Here is a 23,865-nt window from a genome sequence, read left to right as displayed (position 1 = left end):
GTCATACAAAAGGCCCAAAAAAAAATGCCCCCCCCCCCCCAAAAAAAATTAAATTCCTTTTGGTCTTAACATGACGCTTGGGTACCCTTTGGGAAGATGGTTTCTCACAAACTTTGACAAGATCTCAGTCGTGTTCTTCTTGTAGACTTACTCTTTGGTCACTACTTTTAGACTTGCCTTTGTTACAATAGTTATTACTTCTGTTGCCATTCTGTCATTGTGCATTTCTCTTCCTCTCAGTTCACAGGCAGTCTTCAAAATTTGTTAGCTGTAGAACACAGCAGCAGCCTATTTGGTGTAATTTATGCATGCAATCTGGAGAACTGTCACAGATGTCAAAGCACTTGATTGACTTTTTATTCTTTAAGTACTGGTAATCAAACTAGTTGCTGTCATTTCTTGATGAGGAAGAATCCTTTATTGTAACTGTTTTACAACAGAAACAAACCCTAGATTGTCTTGAGTTTGCCATTAAAACAAAAATTCCTTTTGATACTAGTCAGGGTTAAAAATTATCTGAATGGAGTGTTTGTCTTTCTTTCTGACCTTAAGAAGTCAGCAAATAGATTTTATTCCATTCATTGAAGCTTTTAATTACTGCACTAAGCTACTGAAATTTAGCTCTCTATGTAAACACAACTCTGTCATTATCCAAATACTTTGTTTAATTGTGCCCAGGAACAGGGCATATTGTTCTCATCACGTTCAGGAAAAATAAGTCATAATAGTATATGCTTAGGAGTTTCAATCCTTTTCAGAGAAATTTTGTAAAAATATCAACCAGAAGTGAGGGGTGGGGGGAAGAAAAAAATCACCAGTAGTCTTCCCTTTTTTGATTCTATTATTTGATAGTATTATGATTTTACAGAGAAGATTTTGGCTACATGTAAAATATACATTGTTAAACCAGAAAATTAAGTATTAACAATTGTTGGGAAAAGAATAAAGAACCTTATTAAGCCATTGAGTAAACTGGGCATGATATGCCTATGTCTTAAATAGTTTGTGTCATTCTGTCTTTCTAATCTCAAGAAGTTTTAGGAGAATTGGAAAAGAGAAAGATGATAAAAAAATACAGAACTTTCTTTACAAGGAATGACAAAGTGATCTACGAAGTTACAGGTTGTATGAGGGGCATGAACAAGGAACACTATTCATTGTGTCAAGAACTAGATGCTGACCAGTTAACCTAGCAGAAGAAAGGCTTAAAATAAGAAGGGGGTCAGCCCTTTGTGCAAGAGTTAGCTGATGTTAAAACTCCTTGGCAAATTACTTTATGGAAGCTGGGTATATGCATAGGTTGAAAGGTTGGCTAGGGAAGTTTACAGAAGAAAAATCCATTGAGAATTACTAAATACCCAGAAGCACATCTGTCTCAAAAAATCGGAGCTGAAAATAGTTGAAGATGGGGGAGTAGCTGCCACTTTATGCTTGCACTGGTGTTACTCTTTCTTGGACATTCTTGTAGACCATCATGTAGGCAGGATATTGGAATAGTTCAGTCTTTGATCTGGCCCATGTTGCAATTCTTGTGTTCTTATTTTTGTAGCAGGTGTGGTCTGTACACCTGGTAACCTAAGAAACTGCTACTCAAGTACTACGCTTTTTATCCCAATACAGTGTGATTAAGGGCAGATATAGTGGACATTCTGTGTATAAAGATATGTCATCTTCGGAGAAACGTGTAAACTAATCATTTACAATATTCAGAAAGTTAGGAAAGGAAAGTAGGCAAAAGCTTATAAATATATCTTCAATATGTTATTGGTATAATTTATCTCATTTATTTCTGCAGAACAGAACTAAAACTTGGTTAGTAATCATAGCTGCTAGCTGTGTTTCCCTCCTGCCAAAGGTCTAGACCAGTGGCTTCCTATAAATGATTTAGCGTAATATTTTCTGCTGTGTGGCAGGATGCCCCCAACCACGCCTATGTAATTAGTTTTGCTAGTCTTCCTTTTTCCCAGACATTGTTGCAGTAGCAAGCTCTAAAAAGCATTGCCCTGCAAGCTGCTTGAGCTGCTCTGAGTCGATGTCCTTTGAACAAAAGCTTTATGTTTAGTTGCCAGATTTTTCCCAAATGCACTGATAGAAAAATTACTAGCAGTGTACTTGGAGTAGATATGCAGAAATTTCTGTTACGTTCTGTAGGCCAGCTTTAGCTAATCACATCCATGTAACTGCATCTAAATTTTGGCTTAGTACTGAGAATGCAGTAAAACTGTGGAATCCCTTGTGAGGAATGAATACAGCAAGTTAAGTATTACCTACATTCTGGGGATACTGAAAATGCTGAATCTCTCAGTTGACTCTGGTAAGGAAGTCACAATTGCCTCAGGTAGGTAGCTCTACAGTTCTGGGGCACTAGAATAAAAAAATTTACTATGGATCAGGAGCTCTGTCCCATGGAAAGAAAATGAGGTATGCCACAGAAAAGTTTAGAAACACTCTTTGTAGTTCTGCCGGATTTAAACCCTAGGGTGTTTTTTATGGGTTCACAGTCTCCAGCTTGCAAACTTTGTGCCTATCATAACTAATTTTCAAATTTATACAATTTTGAAATCTACATATAGTTTATCCAGATAATTTTTTTTTTTTTTAAATGATTTTGTTGAAAAATGCCTGGTTGAAGAGTCTTAGTGTAAAGGAGACCTAAAGCCTAGCATGGAATAGAATTAACATGTTCTGGAGAAGAAGGATGGATTCATATAATTTTGAGCTATAACTGCTGGAAGATCTGGATCTCCTTCTGTATGATGGCTTATGCTTACTGTACTGCTGTCAGTAAAGTGATCCCAAAATACTGGAGACTCAGTCAAACCTCTTCAGCATGGGTGCTGATGTTAAATGCAGAAGCACAGAACTTGGTGCAGGGAGTAAAATGGGAAGAAGCAAGATGGATCTTTGGGTAGCAACCCTAGGCTAAGCCTATTGGTGCTGCTATGGCTGCCATCAGGACATCCCACAAAATTACGTTTATAGCAGGATTAGCATATTTGCTACTTGACAGTAGCTTGAGACATCAGTCGATCTCTGGTAATCTTAATGTTGTAGAGAGGGAACTCTGCTGGAACCTCTGTTCACTTCAGATCACAAAATAAAATACAAGGAGAAGGGACGAATGAGATGGAGCAGCGAGCCTGTACATGTTGGATGCAGAATAGAGAAAAGGAAGAGAAAAAGTCTAATATGGAGAGATCAAGGCAGAGCAGAGAGTGATGTTGCTAGTCCAAGGTCTGCAAGTGGCTGGCTGTTTCTTGAGTGCTAGATTTGCTTATAAAGTTGTCTCCAGAGTAACTCTAGAGTCTACTTGGGCAACTAAAATAGTCTGATGAGTTTGTACAATGTTATTTTGATGTCATTATATTGTGATTGAGCTGATTCTTTCTTTCTTTGTATAGTAATGTATGATCTACAAGAAGATTCTGATTAGAAGAACGTGGGGAAGTATTTTGTCTTTTCCAGAGTTTCATATGATGTTACTGATATGTCAGGAGACAGCAAGGATTTACCTGTATTTTTATGCTACCTAGTTTTGATCCATTGAATAGTACTTGCATAGGAGCAAAGATTGCTTTACAATAAATGTAATACCTGAATCAGTCAGCAGTATTGATGCTGTTTGAATTTTGTTGGGTTTGCTTTTTTTTTAGAGGGAAGGGGGGTGTTTGGTTTTTGGTTTGGTGGTTTGTTGTTTTTGTCTTTGTTTTTGTTTTTTTAACACTAGCAGAATACTAATCTTGTTTTAAGTTTCTATAAGTGTGTGGCTTGAATACGTAACTAGGTTGTGATCTAACAGTTTGTAGCAGTTGTTATGCTGTACTCACTTTATTGTCTTCTCATTGCTGTAGCTGGTAAAGATACATTTCTACATGAGGATCATGGCTTACACTGCAAAAGGAAGCTCTTGATGTGGATGGCTGTAGAATAAACCCTGAAAAGCACCAAATGTACATAAATACAGATAGGCTTAGAAAGCAGAAGATGACTAAAAAGCCTGAATGTATTATTTCCTCAAAATAATAAGAATTTAAAGTTAGTTCTCTGATTTTTGATGACTTTTTACCAGTGATTTGGAATGGTGTATCATGGCCTAAAGTATAGCTCAAGCTGAGAACCTTCTCTGGGTCTTCATCTTGTCTTTAGAAATATTTTTGTTTACAAACTCACCTATGACGTCTTCTATTTTCATGTAATTATTATCTTTTGCAATAGCTCTGCTATGTGCTTGCATGACACGTCAACGATGTTGAAGAGAAACCTCTCTGTTGATATATTTTTTGTTAACTTAGTAAAAATTTGTTTAGAAACTTCAGGGGTGCAGTTTACATTGGGCGAATCTTTTATTAAATAATAATCTTAAAATCAGCTTTTACATCTCTCCTAAGTACACCAATAATACTGCTGATCATAGTAAATTTACAACTGCTATTCTAGTGTTAACATCACCAAAATTGATGAAGACAGATGACAATATTAAAAAATCTGTTTCAGAATGGAGTTTATTTTCACTTTTATGACTACATTTGCAGTTTACAAAAAGTAGTATGGAGAAGTTTTATTTACAGTGCAGTTAGTAAAAATATTTATTTTCATATGAATCAGGAGAATTAAAACTTGGAGCACTACAGTTTTTCTAGCTGAGACTCAGAATTTCATTTTATCCACCCAAGCTAAATATCAAAAGAAAGTCTGGTAGAGCCAGACTTTGGTTGTCTATGGCAGTTTTAAAGTCATGGAAAACTAATAATAGAAAAAGCTATTTCTGTTGAGTGATGTGTAACGTATATTATTCTTCTACTTCTTTGGTTTAAATAGCTGGTTTTGGTTTGAGGTTTTTGAGGAAGAAACCAAATAAGACGTGTACTTTATTTTAAGGCAGAATGCTGTTGCGGTATACTGCTTTCTGTAAGGCTTAGGATTTGCTGCAGAAAAACTTTTAGAAAGACATCAACAAGTATTGTGTTATAAAGAGCATTGCTGTTTGCAACCTGTGCAAATCTAATCAATTGCCAAACTGTCTTAAGAATGGTGAACTGTTAAAGAATTATGATGCAAAGCTTTTTGTAAAAACAGACCAAAAGTTGGTATTTGTTTTGTAACTTATCTTTGCACACAGTTCTCTAGCATTAGTGGCATTGTCTGCATTTGCAAAATAACCACTTTTTACTCATAGCCAAGTGTATGTATGCAAAAGAATATGGTGAAACTATAATCTACTCACTGTTCTTTGTTGGGTGTTTTTTGGTTGTTTTTTTCATTTGTTTTTTTGGAGGGGTTTTTTGTTTGTTTTTTGGTTGCTCCTTGTTTTGGGGTTTGTGGGTTTTTTTGTTTGGTTGGTTTTGTTTGTTTGTTTTTGTTTTGTTTTTTTTTTTTCCATAACATAAAAATAGGAGTTGGAATTGCCAGGTAGCTTGAGGTTTTTGATCCCTTTACAGGAAGTCTGAGGTTTCAGTTTAATTCAGTAGTACTTTAGTTTATAGTTCTAGGTGTTGCAACTAAGTTAACTTATTTTGTGGGGGGTTTGTTTTGTGTTTCTTTTGTTTGTTTGTTTTGGGATTTTTGCCTATTCTCTTAACACTTGTTCAAATATGAGATATATGATGGGCTACATAGGTAAATCATGTAGTGTAGCATGAAGAATGAGAAGTAAAAAAGATCAAATTCTAATGAACCTGTTGTGTTTATTGTTGAGCAAGGGCATATGAAAAGAGCAGTCCTTATTTGAATAGCTTATTATTGAAACCTACAATAAGAATAAAAAGCAAGTGTCAAAAAGTATAATTCGGTTTACAGCAAATGAAAAATAAAACCTACCTTTTGGAGATAATGTATTTATGGAATATTTAGGAAATGTTCCCTAAAAATGAACTCTTAGTAATTTGTAATAGTTAGCTGTGTTTCCTTGTAGTCAGGATAGAACAAGTTCATTAGGCTTTGTTTCTGTTTTCTGACAACCTTTTCAAGCAGGTCAATTGTTAAATCCTGTAGTATTTCCTACCTATGAAGAGCTTTATGTCTAGTCATACCTTTCTGTTAGTTTTGTCTAGCCTGAATTTTCTTATATTCATATACTTTTCACATTTATGTTCCAACCGTCTTTGTAGTCTTTTCCTCAGCAATTTGCTGTGATTATATCTTTTGTTTCTTAAACTCTTTTTCATTAACTGAAGCTGAGAAATGACTTCATATTCATCCCTGTATAAGAGTAAGCATGTTCAGGCCATAAGGGCAACTTTTTAGCTCTGCTGAAATCAATGACAACATTTTACTTCAGTTTAGTGGAACTGGCTTTCTTCTTAAAGATCCATTTTATGTAAGGATCTATGCCTTTAATTGTTTTCTTCCCATTACCACTGGATATTGAAAAACGTTAGAAAACCAGTACTTCTTATGTATTGCACAGACTTCCTTGTGTTGAGTTCTAAACTACATTTTAAAGAATTGGAGCAATTTTGTATGTAGCCTGAGCCCTGTCTGCTTTCTCTGGGGAGTAATTTTGCATGAACTTCAATTGGTTTAGAGTCAGGCTTTGTCCTAAATGCAGAAATAAGTTTGCTTCCTTAAATATGTAAAGGGCGGGAAATACTCTTTCTGTCTGTTTTTATCTGTTTATGACATACAAAACCTGCTTGTTTGATTACCTCCCCCTCTCCAAACAGCAAATGGGAAATTAATGAGAGCTTTATGTACATAAAGGATGGCAGAGTTTGATCCACCTTGAAGAGATCAGTGCATATGAACACTAGAGTTCAAAACTGGAGCTGAATCCAACAAACTGCTCCACACTCAAAACCTTTTGAAATCACAGGAATTCCATGTGGTTACAGTGGTCTACATGCATAGAGGGAGTTTGCTGGATTTGTTCCAAATTTTAAGCTTTGCTGTTTTGTCCATGGATTTGGCTTACAGTCAGACCGTAGCTCTTTCAGCACTGAAAGATATGTATCTTGTTATCAGACTTGATGTGATAACAATCCCTAGGATATTTTTAACAGAAATGTCTGGTGGCCTGAAATTAATAACTATTTGGGTTAAAAATTGAAGTATAAAGATAGTATCTTGTCATCTTTGTTCACACTTGCTATTCAAAAGGATGGAATGAAAAGAACAGAAATTATTCTGAGAACACAGAGCAAGGAAATTAGTATAAATCTTTGAAAATCAGAGTTACTGTAGCAATGTTACCATATCACTAGCCCTATCACAGGATTGTGTATTCAAAATATGTTGATGTAATTAATGAATTGACTGCTACATGACCATTGCTGTTAGTATGAGCTGTGCTGCAGAAAACATCTTAATTCCATTTTCAGTTCCAGATACTTACTTGTTAACTACACACAAACTCATTGAGCTTCTGTATTTGAAGGATTGTATCTAAAATGATGAAAATTGTCTTTGAAGACAATATTTATCTTCTGGCAAAAATGTTTTTTTCATTTTAGATTGTTATAGTATACTCTTAAGACTCCTATAATCATCACAGAATAATGAGAAGGAAAATATAATGGCAGTTCCTAGCACGATTTTTTTTAAAATCTGTTGGTGTAACAATTCAGAGTTATAGTTTTTAATTAGAATCAAAGTTTAAGTAGTAGGACTTAAAATTAATATTGTTTAGTTGACAAGTCTGAGACTGTAACATGATTCCAGTTATATTCAGACAGTGAAAGTTAAGTGTTTTGAATCAGTAGCAGTCTATATGCATGCTGCTGTAACTCCGTAACAGTGTGGTAGACTGCGTTATGGAGCTGGCGATTACAAAGATCCACTTTAACCATTTTTTTCTTACTGGCAGGTGTCCCACTGGCCTGAGGCCAGCGGCTGTGAGTATATTGCAACTTGCGGTTTACACCAGAGTGTAGAAAATGCCGACACCAGCTGCCTGCACATAATTAAGCTGATTGCGGTCTGACAACTTGAACTATGATACAGATATGTGATAAGTATACAAAATATCTTAAAAATTTGATTCTCTGACATATTTTATCTACTTTTTTTTTTCTTAACAGATATGATATCTGCACTTACAAAAACAAGCCTTGTGGAACACTGGGTAAGATTACAAAGAGAAATTTGAGCTTTTATTTGCTGTTTCCTTGGTTTATACTCAGTTACTGATTTATTGACTGATCAGATATTTTAAAATTCATGATTGAAAAATTTTGCAGTTTTATAGATATGAACAATGATAGGTAACCTTAAGTGGGTCTTAGCTTTGATACATTGCTGGAAGTTTAAATTAAGTGAGCTGCTGCTGTGTATTTCTTCTGTGGCAGCTGTAGTTGTGATAAAACATAGCAAATGACTCAAACTTACTTCTTATAGAAGAGAACTTGCTGTTTATTTCCATTTGACCTGTTTCCATCATCTAGTTAAATATACAAGTAAAAGGCTTCAGGAAATTTAAACACCAAACAGTGAAACAAAAACCTTACAAGAAACAGGATTAGAGGTTTACACTGTTGCTCTGTTGTACACAGGGAGTACACCATCAGGTTGTCCCTTTCACAGACTTAAGAGAAAAATACCATGGTGATATAAATTACAGTAACATTGAAACTCCTTGAGGCAATACTTTGACAATGGAGAATCACACATCACAACCTTAGGTGCAGGATGGAGAGGTATTGTTCTCTCCATACCTAAATTTGTCACCAGAAGTTATTTACTATGCTGTAGTTACTACTTCCACAAGTTCTGCTCAAGTCAGCATGACGCTTCTGGCACGGGGATGTAGTTTACATGGAGAAAGGTACCAGAATTTTGCCTGCTGTAAATATAAAAAATATCCACTGCATGTTTTAGTAAAAGACAGATGATGCTGATGAATTTCTAAACATAATTGATTTTCTTTAACATCTGTGTGGAGCAGACAAAACTGAAGAGACCATCCATATTCACGTCACAGAATTGTCTTTGCAAGCGTTAAAGGAGTAAAATTTGGAAGAGTGTACATTCACACATGAACTTTTGATATTTTTATGTGGTATTTTTAGCACAGATCATTAGTGTACTAGTTCTTACTGTATCAGACTTTGGCATAAAGGCAAATTCTGCTTCACTTGAATCCAGCATAACAGAGGACAGACTTTGGCAAATGTTCTATTAAACGAAAGGCTTGATTTTTATTTTATTTCAAAATAAAACTCACATGTGTTATCAGTTCCAACTCAGTGTTATAGGATCCTTGGCAACACCACTATGATAATTTTTTTGCATTATAGGCATTGAATTGGGGAAGAGACAAGGCTCTGTGGCCCTCTTTTGCAAGGCATTTAATATGCTTAAGTCCCACTAACCTCTAGTAACTGAAGTTAAGTTAATATTTAAGGAGTCTATGAAGAGAAGTCTCAGAGAGGTTTGAGACTGTTCCAGTTTCTAAACCAGAGAATCTTTCATGGAACTCTGTAGAAAAGATAGATGTTTTTGCAGCGCATATGTGGCTCCAGTGAAGGACAACTTCTTTCTTTAAATCTGAGCCACAGATTTAGTTCTTGACTTGATATCTGTATCTTTCTGCAAGCATAGTACGGAATGATGTTAATCTGGTCCTTTTAGTCACTGAAGCAAGTGCTTGGTTGTATGATCTGAAGATGGAGATGACTTTATTGCTCAGATGTGGTGGACTTTCTAGGGGAACTTGACAGTTGGCATGTTAGTATTGCCATGGTATTTTCAGAATTACAGTAGAATGGGTGTTTCAATTACAGTAGAATAGATGGACTGCTATTGTATTTTCTGCAGGTTGCTTACTGCAAAAAATATACAGATTTTTCTCTGTGGGTAGTCTTCTTCTGATATTCTACCCTGTCCTCAGTGGGTGTGTCTACACTGTTTTTTGTTGTGTGGGTTGTTGTTTTTTTGTTTGTTTGTTTGTTTTTGTTTTGTAGCAGTAGTATGCTGTTCTGATGCAGTTTCTGCATTGTCACCCTTTGCCCATGTCACTTTGGTTATCAGAGTAGCTTTGATGTGTGTAGCCTAGTTTTGTTTTGGAGAAAATTGAGTCAGAACACGTTTCCCAAATGCTCTATATATACCAACAGGAGATGTTAGGATCTAGATCACCACAAAGCCTGTATTCTCATGACATTCTGTAACATTTTTTCTTTTTAGAAGCTTTAAATGACATATATACTGAATATGTTCACCCTCTGAGAGTAGACTAGTCCACATTACAGTGTTCAACCCACATAACAAATGTATGTGAGGAGCCTCAGTATCAGTTCTTTGCTCTGCTGATGCTCTCCTTTGGCTTCAAATTACTTGTTAACATGGACACAGCCAGGAACCACTTGTCATTTTACTACTGGCTTACTGTTAGTCCAAACAGAATAATTTGAAGTGCTTGTTCACATAAAGAGTATGATTTCTCTCTTCCCCTCTCCTGCCCTATTCCTTCTATCCTTCAACCAAACTTAGATTTTTCCCAGTAATTTTTTCTTATTACAGTGTAGTTAACTAGGCATGTAATTTCTTTAAAGAAAGGATTACTGCTTCTTTCAGATAAGAAACTCTAGGGAGAAATTCATTAAATAAATCCAATGTTTCAAGCCTTCTCTAGTGGCACTAGATTATGAGTGCAGTATGTTGTGTGATTCTTCAGAATCTGTTGCTGAAGAATATGTAAGATCGTAAGAACCATATTCTGTAAATGCCAGTGGCTTTCTCTTGCTAAGTAAAGTTTTTAAAAGCACGTGTAATACAATAAGGTTTTAATTCCAGAAGATGATGGGTGATAAATGGAAAAGACTTCCATGGTTAAATGAATGCTTGTTATTAACATGTCTCTTTTCTCTTCATTGATGCATTCAGTTTTGTTTCTTTAATTTTTTTAGCCTACCATGTGGGACTTCTCGTAGCTAAAAAAGTTGCTTGTATGTTTTTATGAACCCACTAAACTTAAACAGATTTCTTTAGAAAAATAATGTGGATACATTTTGCTTTCTTCAGGCTCAAGAATGTTAAAATAGAAATGCTTTCTTAAATTCCCTCTCCTGGCTCAAGTTACTAGGTGGTCCCAAGTTACCAGAAGTAAAATTTATAAATCTAACCCCTAGTCTAGACATTTTCCAGCACTGACTGCAGTTCAAAAAATATTAATGTCTAGCCGGCAAAGTGAAATTCCCCCCAGTGATTTTGCAAATGACTAGAAAGTTAACCTTTTGCCAACTGCTCCTTCTGTGCATAGAGGTTATTAAAAAGAATCCAGGCATTTATAACTACCACTTTTAAGACTGAAACACCTTGGCATGACCCTTTGTGTCTCCTTCTGTTTATTCAGGCTTGGCCTCTGTGGCTGGAATGTGTGAGCCTGAAAGGAGCTGCAGCATTAATGAAGACATTGGCCTAGGTTCAGCTTTTACCATTGCACATGAGATTGGTCACAAGTGAGTGAGTTTAAAAAAAATACATTTTAATGTATCACTTTTTAAATATTAGATTAATCATAGATTTTTTTTTTTTTTCCCCATGCATGGTTGTACCATCACTGTTCTGGTGCTCCATGTTTCTGTATATAGTATTCATGAATGGCAGTACATGTTATTTAGCGTACGTTACCAAGGGCTTTAAATTTAGAACCGAAGACTCATGGTTTATACTTTGATTGCAGATTCCAGTTACATCTGTTCATTTGGAGATTTGGCTCACAACCTTTGTACTGTTTCATGTTCTTAAATATTGCATTGTTTTTTTGTCTTCTATATAATTCAAAATATCATTAAAACATACTGATTCTGTTGTCAATATTCATACACTTTTAGCAATCTCTCACTCAAGCATGAAGTATATCAAAAAGCCATAGAGCAGTCATAGCATCACTTGTTACATTTTAAGCATCAGCATATCATTTTAAAATGCATGATGTTATGAGACTGGTAAAATCTGAGTAGAGTTTGGTCTGGCAACATTTCAGGTCTTCCTTCAAAAGACATTATTGTTAGTGCATTGTGATGACTCTAAGAAGACTAGGCATATTCTGTTATCAAGAGGTTTCCTTCTTTGTTTACATGGGTTGACCAAGACTGAGTTATGGATGGTGTGTTTTTCCAATCATTAGCTGATACAGCTTAAAGTTCTGATACAGACTGAAATAGAAGCTATCAAACTGCTGGTCAAAAAAAGGAGTTGGAAGTAAGCAGTTATTTCCAGCCCACCTATCATGCAAGATTTATCATTGGGCAAGTATGATCTCATTTATATTATGTGTGAAAAAAACTCACCCTAATTGCACTGAAGTAGATAAATTTAGAATCCAAAAGCAATTGTATAGGATCTGAACAAAAATAACTTAAAATACATGCAATTTTCCTTATCTTCATTTCTTTCCTTCTTTTCCTTCCTTACCTGCATGTGTTGAAAAATGTGGGGTAGAGGAAAATATATTTCCACTCTTGAAGAAAGAGCTACTCCAAATGATCATTTTCTGAAACAAGAAGATACTTCAGATTAACAAGAAATTCTGAAATTCTTGTTAATAACATCTCTCACAGTAATAGGTGTCTTTGCTGTGAATTCATCACGTTTAACAAGAAAAACAATCTTCCAATACCTCATCTTCATTCTAATCCATATGTCATGCAACTATGTGTTTTATGCAGCTTATTCCACAGATAATGAAAATAATTCAAATATATGCAAAGCTGGCACAATGACAGCAATTGATTTGAAGAGCTTAGACTTTGGTTAGAATCCAAGAAAAACAATATAGCAATAGCATATAGTCTGTGATCACAGGATTTTTTTTTTTTTAACCATCTGTGTTTTCTGCGTTCCGTATCTTCTGGCTTCCTATATGTAAGGCCTTTTAAAATTCTGAAATCTCAGTTCTTCGAGGCTTTCACTTTATCCTACATCTGCCATGGTAAGTCAAATGCTGGTTTGAAAGAAAAAGTAGAAACGATAATCCTGTAGCTTCTATCAAATGCACAGTCACTAAAAGAGAGTTGCACTGAAAGCTTGGTGTTAAAAATTAACATGCTATGTAGGTAACTTTAGTAAAAGCTGGGCAAAAGTGGGCAAAAAACATCTTCAAAGTTTATGATGTTTTGTGCTATCATCTCCCATTCACCCATGCTGTGGCTGAATACCTCTACAGCTAAATCAAAGAAGTTATTTCCTAGTATACCTACTAGAAGATAGTTGGATATGTGAGTAAATTAATTGTTTCAGAGAGCCTTGTAAACATTTTTCCTCCGTCTGTACTGTGATGATTGCTTTTCTCTTCAGACATACATGTGAAATAGGAAATTGGCTGCATTGTCAAATGAAAAACAGAAGCATTTAAGGGATATGTCTACATTAAATATATAACATACCACAAAAAAAAACAACCCACAAAACATTCAGAATGGGAGGATTGTACTTTGAAAGACCTTGTTTTTATTAATTATGTAATTGCCATGGAATACTAATTTTTTTGTCTTTAAATAAATATGAACTGAGGAATAAGATTCTCTTGTGATTAAAAGAGAGCAGTAACTATAATACCTATTTTTTGATAATTATCCACATTTTCTCTAAAACTGGATTTGTGAGATTCCCTGATGGAAGTATGGCTCAACTTATTGTGAACTTCTAGTATTTTATTAAATTATAGAGTGATGAGAAGTCATTAGATCACTCAGTTTGACTTTCTGTATATCATTGTGTACTAAACTCATTTAAGCTTGTTTTAATCCAAGTAACTTTCATTTGGTTGAAGACTATTATCCAGGAAAGCACTTAGTCGTGAAGACGTAAAGGGAGTGTGAGTGTGATAATTATGGTCAGTCATAATTTTTCTTAAATATTAGTAAGTATTTTTAAAAATACAGTTTTGGCTTCTGTTCCTTACCACTTATAGTTTTTCTATGTGTATAACCAGTTTTCGTGCATATAAGGTGTGTGCAATTGAGTCTCATAACCTGTTTTTTATTGAAGACAACCATACACTGTGATTAACTTTGTTTCTTTATTGGGCTTATAAAGAATTGTGCTAGACTAACAGTTCTGAGGACAGTTTTATACTACTCTTAATACTTCTGTGAATCAGATAAAATTCAGAGTGGTCCCTTTAGCTTTCAGAATAGTGTTTCTAGAAATCTGATTTATGATGCTGGAGTTACAGAATGCTTACTTTCCTACTGTTACAGATTTCACACCGAAAAAATGCGTAAGGTTCCTGGTAAGCAAAAATCGCAGCCAGTGATTTCTCATGGCAGGAGTGAGAATTGAATGTGTATGCCCTGCACTGTCAAGCGAAGTTGACTTTTTCTTGGTGAATAAAGAAACTGTTTGTAGGCTTGAATATGTTGTTTTTGTTAAGACAAGTAAGATTTAAGATCCAGTCCAATTTTCTGTTTCCCTACCAGCTGGATTGGGTTGCTTTCTTCTCCTGCTTTTTAATTTGGATACTTTCTAAAATGCTTAGCTTGCCTCATGCAAGCTGTACAGGATGCTTAATGCAACTGGTAGAGAATTCCAGGTTCCATTGAAAGGCATATATCCCTAAAAGTAAGGCATTGCGCCATTTATTGTTGCAGTCCTATGGAGTCAGCTGAGAGGCAGAAACTAAGTAATAAAGTGGAAAAGAAGAAATGAGAATAGTGGTCTAGGCTTTGAACAGAGAGCTGCTCATAAAACTTGGAGTAAGAAAAAGGTTTACTCATGAGAGACAGCTTTTGAGAGCTATACACAAGGAGCAGGAAGAAAAGGCTGGTGGCTAAAGTCAGAGTTGTCATGACTTACAGAAGATGTAATGAAATTCAGAAGAGCTTGGCAGTTGTATCTTGGTGGAAAAATAGGTGTAAGAAGATAGACTATAGACTATCGGAGTAAATTGACTTCAAGATGAAGAACCACAGTATTTTCAAGCACATATTTAGTTGTGCTTGAAGTTAAAATGTGCCTGCAATTCTAAAACTTTTTTTGAAGTCTTTTTTTTTTTTAATCTGTATGCAAAGTAGAAAAATAAGTTTAACCTCTCCTCCACATGAAGAAGTTGGTCTTCAGTGCTGGAATATAAATTTCTAATCTGTAAAATCCTAGAGCTACTTTCAGAAGCTGGTTTTCTTTTTCCTTATTCTTCAGTAATCACTGACCTTTGTCGTAGACCAGTGTATTGGGTTTGTGTGGCAAGATTTGGTAGTGGGAGGAAAGGGTGCAGGGGAGCTACAGGGGTGGCTTCTGTGAGAAGCTGCCAGAAGCTTCCCATGTGTCCAGTAGAGCCAATACTAGCTGGCTCTGAGGTGGACCCTGTATTGGCCAAGGCGCTGCCACCTGTCAGTGACAGTGGTAGCACCTCTGTGAGAATGTATTTATTAAGAGGGATAAAAATGACACAATGGCACTTGCAGCTGGAGAGAGGAATAAGGCTACATGAAGGAGAAAAAGCTCTGCGGACCCCAAGGCCACTGCAGAAGGGAGGGCAGGAGATGCTCCAGGCATCAGAGCAGAGATTCCCCTGTAGCCCATGGTGCAGACTATGGTGAGGCAGGTTGTGCCCCTGCAGCCCATGGAGGTCCTTGGAGGAGCAGATCTCCCTCTGCAGCCCATGGATGACCCCACACTGGAGCAGGGGGATGACCAAAGGAGACCGTGACTCTGTGGGAAGCCTGTGCTGGAGCAGGCTCCTGGCAGGAGCTGTGACCCCATTGAGAGAGGAGCCCATGCTGGAGCAAGTTTGCTGCAGTACTTGTGACCCCACAGGGGACCCCACACTGGAGCAGCCTGTTCCTGAAGGACTGCACCCATGGAAGGGACCCACACTGGAGCAGCCTGTTCCTGAAGGGCTGCACCTATGGAAGGGACCCACACTGGGGCAATTTAAGAACTGCAGCCTGTGTGAAGGACTTGCAATGGAGAAGTTTATGGAAGATTGTCTCCTGTGGAATGGACCCCACACTGGAACAAGGGAAGAGTGTGGAGTCGTACCCTGAGGAGGAAGGAGCAGCAGAGACAACGTGTGATGAACTGACCACAACCCTGTTCCCTGTTCCCCGTTCCCCTGCCTGGGAGGAGGAGGTAGAGAAAATCAGGAGTGAAGTTTAGGCCAGGAAGAAGGGAGGTGTGGGGAGAAAGTATTTTAAGATTTGGTTTTATTTTTCATTAGCCTACTCTGATTTGATTGGTAATAATTAAATTAATTTCCCTGGGTCAAGTCTGGTTTGCTTCACTAATTGGAGATTGATCTCTCCCTGTCCTTATCTAGACCCACTATCCTTTTGTTGTATTTTCTCTCCCCTGTCCACCTGAGGAGGAGGAGTGATAGAGCAGCTTTGGTGGGCACTGAGTGTCCAGCCAGGTCAGGCCACTACCATCAGTCAGACCTCATCTGTATTACAGGACCTGAGTTTGAGTGAGATGTTTTCTCGAAGAAACATGTTTTAAGAAATGTATGTGTTGTACAACTGGAAGGAAAATACTCCAATCTGACATAATAGGGACAGGTACTCCAAACTTCAAAAACTTTCAAAAATAGTTGAAATGCACCTCGGATGGACTGTAATCACACCTCTTCCTGTCAGCTCTCCCATGAACAGATCTTCAGTTGATGCTCTCAACATTGTTCATGTATGATGATATAATCTTCCATTTTCAGCTACAGCAGAGCTGGCAGACTGTCTCCAATCTACAGTGTATGAACACCTTAACAGCAGCCAGAACAAGTTAAAACTTGTCCCTGCTAGATTCCTAGGGTCCTGCTATAGATGCCTAGGATTTACTGAGAACAATGCCTGCAATTTTCAGGGACAGGTTAAGTAAATTCTTTTGGTTTAAAAAATCAAAACAAAATGTATCCAGTTTCTGGCTGGACAAGCTATGGAAGACCATATTCTTGCTCTCTTGCAAGATCATATTCTTGCCCCCTGCTCTGGTCTTTTTTGTTAAAGGAACATTGTTTTATGTCTGCCTCTGTAATATTGCAGGTATAAAAGCTTGCAAATTCTATTAAAGTGTCTTCATTGGAACTTTAATGGTGTTGTGTGCATATAAAATGAAATGTTGTAAACATAAGACTAGAAAAACAATTCTGGTTTGTGTGACGTTTATATTTGCAATATGAAAAAGGCTTGTGTTTGTCTATAAAATACTATTTGAAATTTAGAGTGTACAATACTAAAATAATTTATCTAACATTAAAGCATTCTAATCAAGGAAAAAGAATGTAGTAACACTTCACAGATCTTAACAAAAGAGTGAGAAGAATAAATGGAGGTGAATAGGAAGGTTATCATATCCTTCAGGGCATCATGAATTTCCAAAGGAAATCTGAGCTGAGAAGTTGGCTTCCTTCTTAGAGCCGATATTTTCCCATTGCTGTTATGGTGTAGAGACTTGATGCATTCATACTCTGGCTTTGTGTAGCACACAAACCTTACTTGATGTTACTCTTGTGGCACTAAAGCTGGCTAGCTACAATAGTGTAAGCCAGGAGGATAAGTTTATGCTTGAAGTTTTCTAATATTCCCAAAGAAGCCTGTCATTTCCCCATAAGAAAGTTCAGGTTTCTGAATAGGCTGTGTTTTATTTAGTATATTGCTGTGCTTTTAAGAGTTTCATATGTTATTTAACACAAAATTATGCTGATACATAAAAACTGTATTTGATGGGATGTTTGATCATCACCCGTAACTGGGAGAAGATTGATTCTTAGGAATTAAATAGGAACAATGTTATTATAAAAGTATGCTAATAATTATATTTAATTTCATGGCAGATATGCTTGTTATAAAGGTCCAATTATTCAGTTGATTTGTTTCCTAAGTTTTCAGGGAAGCAGTATGTTTCTTCAAAGTCAAAGTTTTAAATTCTGCATTATATTTTCTTCTATTTTTAATGTCATTTAAGGGTGAGTTGCAGTTTGCATGCTGTTGTGAAGCTATATCCAGTACTTTTTCTTAACATTGGCTTAGAAATATTTGGAGGGCTACATAGAAAGAGAACTTGCTCTTATGAAATGGTATGGGGGTTATGGTTAAAAAGTACAGAAGAAGTTGCCTACCTTCTATTCACCATAAAATCAGACAAATATTTCATTGCTAGTAGATATGAGAATAATTAAGAAAATTACTATGACCACACAGAAATTGCACTTTTTTACATGTAGTTCATAATTCTGATACTGTAGAGGAAAAAAACCTCTTTAATTGTATATTATGTTTACGTTCATGCACTTCTGTTTAACAAAATAATGCTGAAACATCCTAATTTTTCCTCTTAACTCTTTGTACACATTCCAGTATCACTAAGAAAAGGCAATTTAAAGGTATGGTAACATTTACAGATATAGGGAAGCTGACAATTTTCTTATTTTTTCAATGTAGACTGTAAACAGATATTCTAAACTATATGAAATACATATAAAGATTTAAGTAACACATTTTTAATAATTATGAGAATAAAATACAAAGTACTAAAACTAACACAAAGTTTATGAAAAGGTTGGTATTTGGTATCTAATAAACTAAACTGTCAGTTTTTACAAGGAGATGATAATTCACCCTTCAGGTCTTTGTCCTGGGTTCAGCTGTAGCAGTCATTTTTCTCCTCCTTAGTAGCTGGTGCAGTGCTTAAACCACCACAGTCTTCTAATAGAAGAATACTGTTCAAGCATGCCTTCCATCTTCTATCACTGTAGTAAGGATTTATTGTTAGAAATTTTTGAAGTATTCTTCTTTAGTGCGCTTTATGACCCTCTCTGCCCTTTGTTTCATTCTCCATAAATGTTACGAGAGCAGCGTGTCTAACCAACACGCTGAGGCACTGGAGGAAGTTCTAGCAATGTACCTTGGTCAAAAATATTTAGCTTGAGAATGACCCATTTCACTCCTGGTGTGTATGTTTATTCTGTCTCTCCTAGTGCAAACAATTAGTATAATAACACTTCTTAAGGTTAAAGTTTCTTTTCTGTCTTGAAAAGGGTTCTTTTTCCTAAAGAGTTACAGGTAGTTATGCAGCTGTAAGTCAGCCTCAGATGATGGACAAGATGACCAAGTGCCTGATTTTGCAGTGTTTTTCTTGGTGGTGTTCCTGTAACTTTGTTGCCTCACCTGACTCAAGATTCTCTGCTTCTTCCTTATGCTGTTAAACAAGTGCAGAGCAAATAGGAGCCACTGCTTTAAAAGAATCACGTCAAATTCATAAAACTCATGAATCAGCAAGTAACTAAACGTATACCCTGTTTTATTTAGAGAAAGGAAACTTTTAGCATTCTCTGTGGTTCTGAAGGTTCCAAACCCTAGCCAAGCTAGGAAATTGTTTGATATGCACATCAGTAGTACTACAGTAGGAAAGCAGAGATAATTGATTGTTAGCAAGAAAAAGCAGTTCACTTGAGTAGCACATTTGAGGTAACTTCAGTGCTATGAAAGTACATGATCTACAAAATAAACCTTGGTGAACAGTACTTGGGAGCACTCGGATTTGTTTGTCTCCGGCTCCTCTGCACATTAAGTGTTTGGGTAATAAATCAGGATGGGAGCATCCTAGCTGTTTCACAAAAATAACTGGTGACATTTTAGATACACCAGCAACAAGTTTTCTGGTAACCATAAACATCATAGTTTGGAACCACCCAACAAATCAGTAAACTCATCTTAAATACAAATGAAATTGTAGGGACCTGTAGTATTGTCCCATTGCAAGATAAAGGAAGGGCAGACAAGAACTTTAGATTCCCATGCTTATCTATTCTCTGGTTATCTATTGCTGTTTTATTCAGTGCAGCTGAGACTAGTTATCTCCCCTGTCGTTTTTGAGGTCAGATCTTAAGTTGGATGTGTATTACAAATAATTCCATCAGATAGGTTTTTTCAGATATAAGGAAAAACAGATTTCCAAGGAAAAAAGAATCTGTTCCATTACAGATGTTAGTAAATGAAACAGGCGCATAGGACTAGTCAGATGTGCTGCCTTCTTAGTATTTTTTAAAAAGTGGACAAACTATAGAGAAATGGCAGGACAGTTTCAGTTATGATTTTAAAGTTCTTTGTGTTGCTGTTCACACAGTTCTTAAATGTAATGTGGGTGCTCTCCTGGGAAGTGAGGAACCATAATGGAAAAAAGAAACTGCTGGGTTAAATATCTCTTTGGGACAGTGTATGGAAAGGTACCTTCACAGAAGAACTCTTGTGTCACCTGATAAGACTTCTTACTCTCTCTTCACTAGTCTGGCTGAGACAAAATTGTACTGGTAGCTTTTGGCAAGCTCTTTAAGCCAATGAAAGAAACACAGTCTGAATCTGTTTAGTGAGTTTGAAAAATGTAAGTAAATTATAAGAGTGGCTCCACAAAAAGTATTTTATGTTCCTGCCTTTCTTCCCTGCCGTCCCATCCCAATCTAATTGCAAACATGCTTTTGTAAAAGACATAGCTTTAATATAATGAAGGCCAAATATAGCCAGCATGCTCTGATGGAAATAAAACTGGTACTTTGGACAAAATGTGTTTTCATCTGCAATCCTGGCCATAGGAGTGAAAATTACTGGGCTGTAATGGCATGCTGCCACTACCATCTTTGGAAATACATGACAGTAATTGCAAAATCTATTTCCAAGCATCAGAAAAAATTACCTGCACCTAATGATCAGTTTCCTTCTAATTCAGGGGCAAGTAGAAGAACCTTCTTCGAAAGGAGTAGATGATTTAGATGAATGAATATTCATTAAAAAATGAGAATATCATCAGCTTATGAAAAGACATTGAGTTTCTGCGTGCATCAGGATTTGCAGGTTGCATGCGCTGACATGCTTTTTATCAGGTATACCACTGCCACCATCAGCAACATCACCTCTTTCACAAGGAGAACTGGTAGAAGAAGGAAAGCTATTTAACTATGAAGTTAATTCTTTTTTTTCCCCTTTTTTTAGGTGCAAACCCCAAAAATTTCAGTTCCCAAACAGTTGAAGTTAGTCATTGCTTTGACAAATGAAACTAACTAGGGATAAGCTGGGTATTGGATATGGTCAGAACGACCCAGTTCACCTCTTTCCCACATACCTAAATGCCCATTTCTATAAAGGAGTCATTCATAGAGATTATTAAAAACTAAGGGTTTCTATTTTAAGAAATTGAACAGAGGAAATTTAGGAAAAGTTTGCATCTGAAGTATCCCTAATTCTAGGAAATTATGGCAGTTGAGAACTAAGTTGGTAAAGCATATCTTACATTACAAAATTCTGTTTTAGTTTGTTGCGTTGCACATCTAAGTTCTTCACTCCCAAAATATGTATCAATATTGAAGACTGATCATAATAATTGAGTGGTCTGAAGGTTTCATTGTAATGCATACATTGCTTAGACACGTTGTTTATGAAGCTGTATTTTTTATATGTGATATTAAAAAATAATTTGTTTATATAATAATTCAAGGTTTCAGTCAGACCTTCCCTATCTGTAATGTAGCATATGGCTTTCTTTTTCTGCATTTATGAAATACCATATATTGAACTAGATACATGCAGGCATTGCTACAGACTAGGTATTCCATAGGGAGACATCCCACAGATAACGAAGTGGTGCCTTTTTGAATATTATAGAATCATAGAACAGTTTGGGTTGGAAAGGACACTAAGATCATCTAGATCCAACCCCCCTGCCATGGGCAGGGATGCCTCACACTAGACCATGTTGCCCAGGGCTCTGTCCAGCCTGGCCTTGAACACTACTAGGAATGGAGCATTTACGACTTCTTTGGGCAACCTGTGCCAGTGCCTCACCACCCTCACCGTAAAGAACTTTTTCCGTGTATCTAACCTGAACTTCCCCTGTTTAAGTTTGAATCCACTACCCCTTGTCCTACCACTACAGTCCCTAATGAAAAGTCCCTCTCCAGCATCCTTGTAGGCCCCCTTCAGATACTGGAAGGCTGCTGTGAGGTCTCCACGCAGTCTTCTTCAGGCTGAACAGCCCCAACTTTCTCAGCTTGTCTTCATACGGGAGGTGCTTCAGCCCCCTGATCATCCTCGTGGCCCTCCTCTGGACTTGCTCCAACAGCTCCATGTCCTTTTTCTGTTGAGGACACCAGAACTGGACACAATCCTCCAAGTGAGGTCTCACGAGAGCAGAGCAGAGGGGCAGGATCACCTCCTTCGACCCGGTGGTCACACTTCTTTTGATGCAGCCCAGGATATGGTTGGTTTCTGGGCTGCGAGCGCACACTGCTGGGTCATGTTCAGTTTCTTGGACCCCCAAGTCCTTCTCTGCAGGGTTTCTCTGAATCACTTCTTTGCCCAACCTGTAGCTGTGCCTGGGATTGCAGAACCTTACACTTCACATTGTTAAAACTTCATGAGGTTGTCATTGGCCCACCTCTCAAGCCTGTCATGGTCCCTCTGGATGTCATCCCTACCCTCCAGTGTGTCAACCGAACAAAACAGCTTGGTGTCATCGGCAAACTTGCTGAGGGTGTACTCAATCCCACTGTTTTTTCCCCAAGTGACTGAATGGAAATTAAAGGCAGACTAAAAAAATGGAGTTTTACGGAAATTAAGAAATACTCTATTCATTTGCTCCTTTTATGTCAGGCCAGTCAGGTATATATTGTTTAGGAATAACAGTAATAATTTAACTAATGATAGTCTCTGTATTGAAAGTCTTTCTAAGAAGATGCTCTTTGACTTGTAGTTTTAATTTGATGGTTGATTATCAAATTAAAGATTAATTAAAGGTATAGCTAATAATAAAGATTATTAAAGCTATAGCTCCATATGTATAGTAGTGCAGTATATAAATATATAAGTAGTGCATATATCCAAGTATGTAAGTAGTGCAGCATTTCTAAGATAGGAGATTTCTAAGATTCTCTTGCCCTATGTCATTTTCTGGAGTCCTATCATCTTTGCTGAAGGTTAGTTAATTTGTTGCCTGGAAATCTCTGTTGGCCATATGACACCCAGAGGTTTCTAGCTGTATGTTTTGCTGATTTTTAGCCATCTTGTTTCCAACATTCCATGACAAAGCAGAACTGTAATAGAAGAGCTGCAAGACACTCTTTGAATGGATACAGAGAGGGCGTGCGCGTACAGCATGGCACTGGAATTCTCAAACCCCTTTTTCTGCTTGAATTATCATTGGCTGCTGTGTCGCTGTATTGTACTGTTAGAGCAACATCGCCTGTTCTATATTTGTGCTTGTTTACCAATCCAAGTGCCAGTGCCACAATGTATACTCCTTATCCAGATACAATACCAAATATGGACTGAGTACTCTCTATTTATCTTGCAAGAATATTGTTAATTTTCTTTAGAAGCTTTATAGAGTAAGTAAAATGCCTCAAAAATTCTATGGGAGAACAGAAGTTATGTAATTGTGGAGTATTCTGAGATTAGAATAAACTGGATGGAACTTAACTGATTCTGATTCTCCACTAAAGACATCCCCTGTACTAAGTGTGTTCTTTTTGATCTAAAGTGGTTTCTATAAAGGTGACAAAGTTTTAACAGGTATCTGATGCTACAGAAAAGTAACAAGTTATTTCTCTCTTCTTTTGGGCAGTTTTGGTATGAATCATGATGGAATTGGAAATTCCTGTGGGACCAAAGGTCATGAAGCAGCAAAGCTAATGGCAGCTCATATTACAGCAAACACCAACCCTTTTTCTTGGTCAGCCTGTAGTCGGGATTACATCACCAGCTTTTTAGAGTAAGTAATCTCTCAAGAAAAATCATGAGTTTTCAAAAAATTGACACTTTTCAGGATAAATAGTTGAGATTCAGTTACCTGTTCTTACAGTTTACATTTTTAGAATGAACTGACATAAATACAGCAAGTCACTTAAGATTTTTATTTTGTAAACCACCTTTTCTTTGTAATGGCAGAAGTTTCTGCTCCATTCCCACCTTGCAGTTCTCGTTATTAATCTGTGCAAAACATTTTGAA

At 36.7% G+C, this 23,865-nt stretch overlaps 1 protein-coding gene across 1 annotated transcript in view; it reads left to right on the top strand.

Annotated features, from left to right (window-relative positions):
* The window catches only part of LOC104404127 (A disintegrin and metalloproteinase with thrombospondin motifs 6-like), a gene marked incomplete at its 3' end in the record, with an annotated part of 60,705 nt that extends 37,077 nt beyond the window's left edge, over positions 1-23,628 (top strand). Inside the window, exons 7-9 of the mRNA XM_010012479.1 lie at positions 8,016-8,059; positions 11,288-11,393; positions 23,482-23,628. Coding sequence (XP_010010781.1) covers positions 8,016-8,059; positions 11,288-11,393; positions 23,482-23,628 — 297 coding nt within the window. The remainder of the gene's footprint in view (positions 1-8,015; positions 8,060-11,287; positions 11,394-23,481) is intronic.
* Between the last annotated feature and the right edge of the window lie 237 nt (positions 23,629-23,865).

Source organism: Nestor notabilis, unplaced genomic scaffold, assembly GCF_000696875.1.
Source record: "Nestor notabilis isolate BGI_N333 unplaced genomic scaffold, ASM69687v1 scaffold5374, whole genome shotgun sequence".
Taxonomy (NCBI): domain Eukaryota; kingdom Metazoa; phylum Chordata; class Aves; order Psittaciformes; family Psittacidae; genus Nestor; species Nestor notabilis.
The sequence above is the reverse complement of the archived record's forward strand: the minus strand, read 5'-3'. Positions and strand labels throughout refer to the sequence as shown.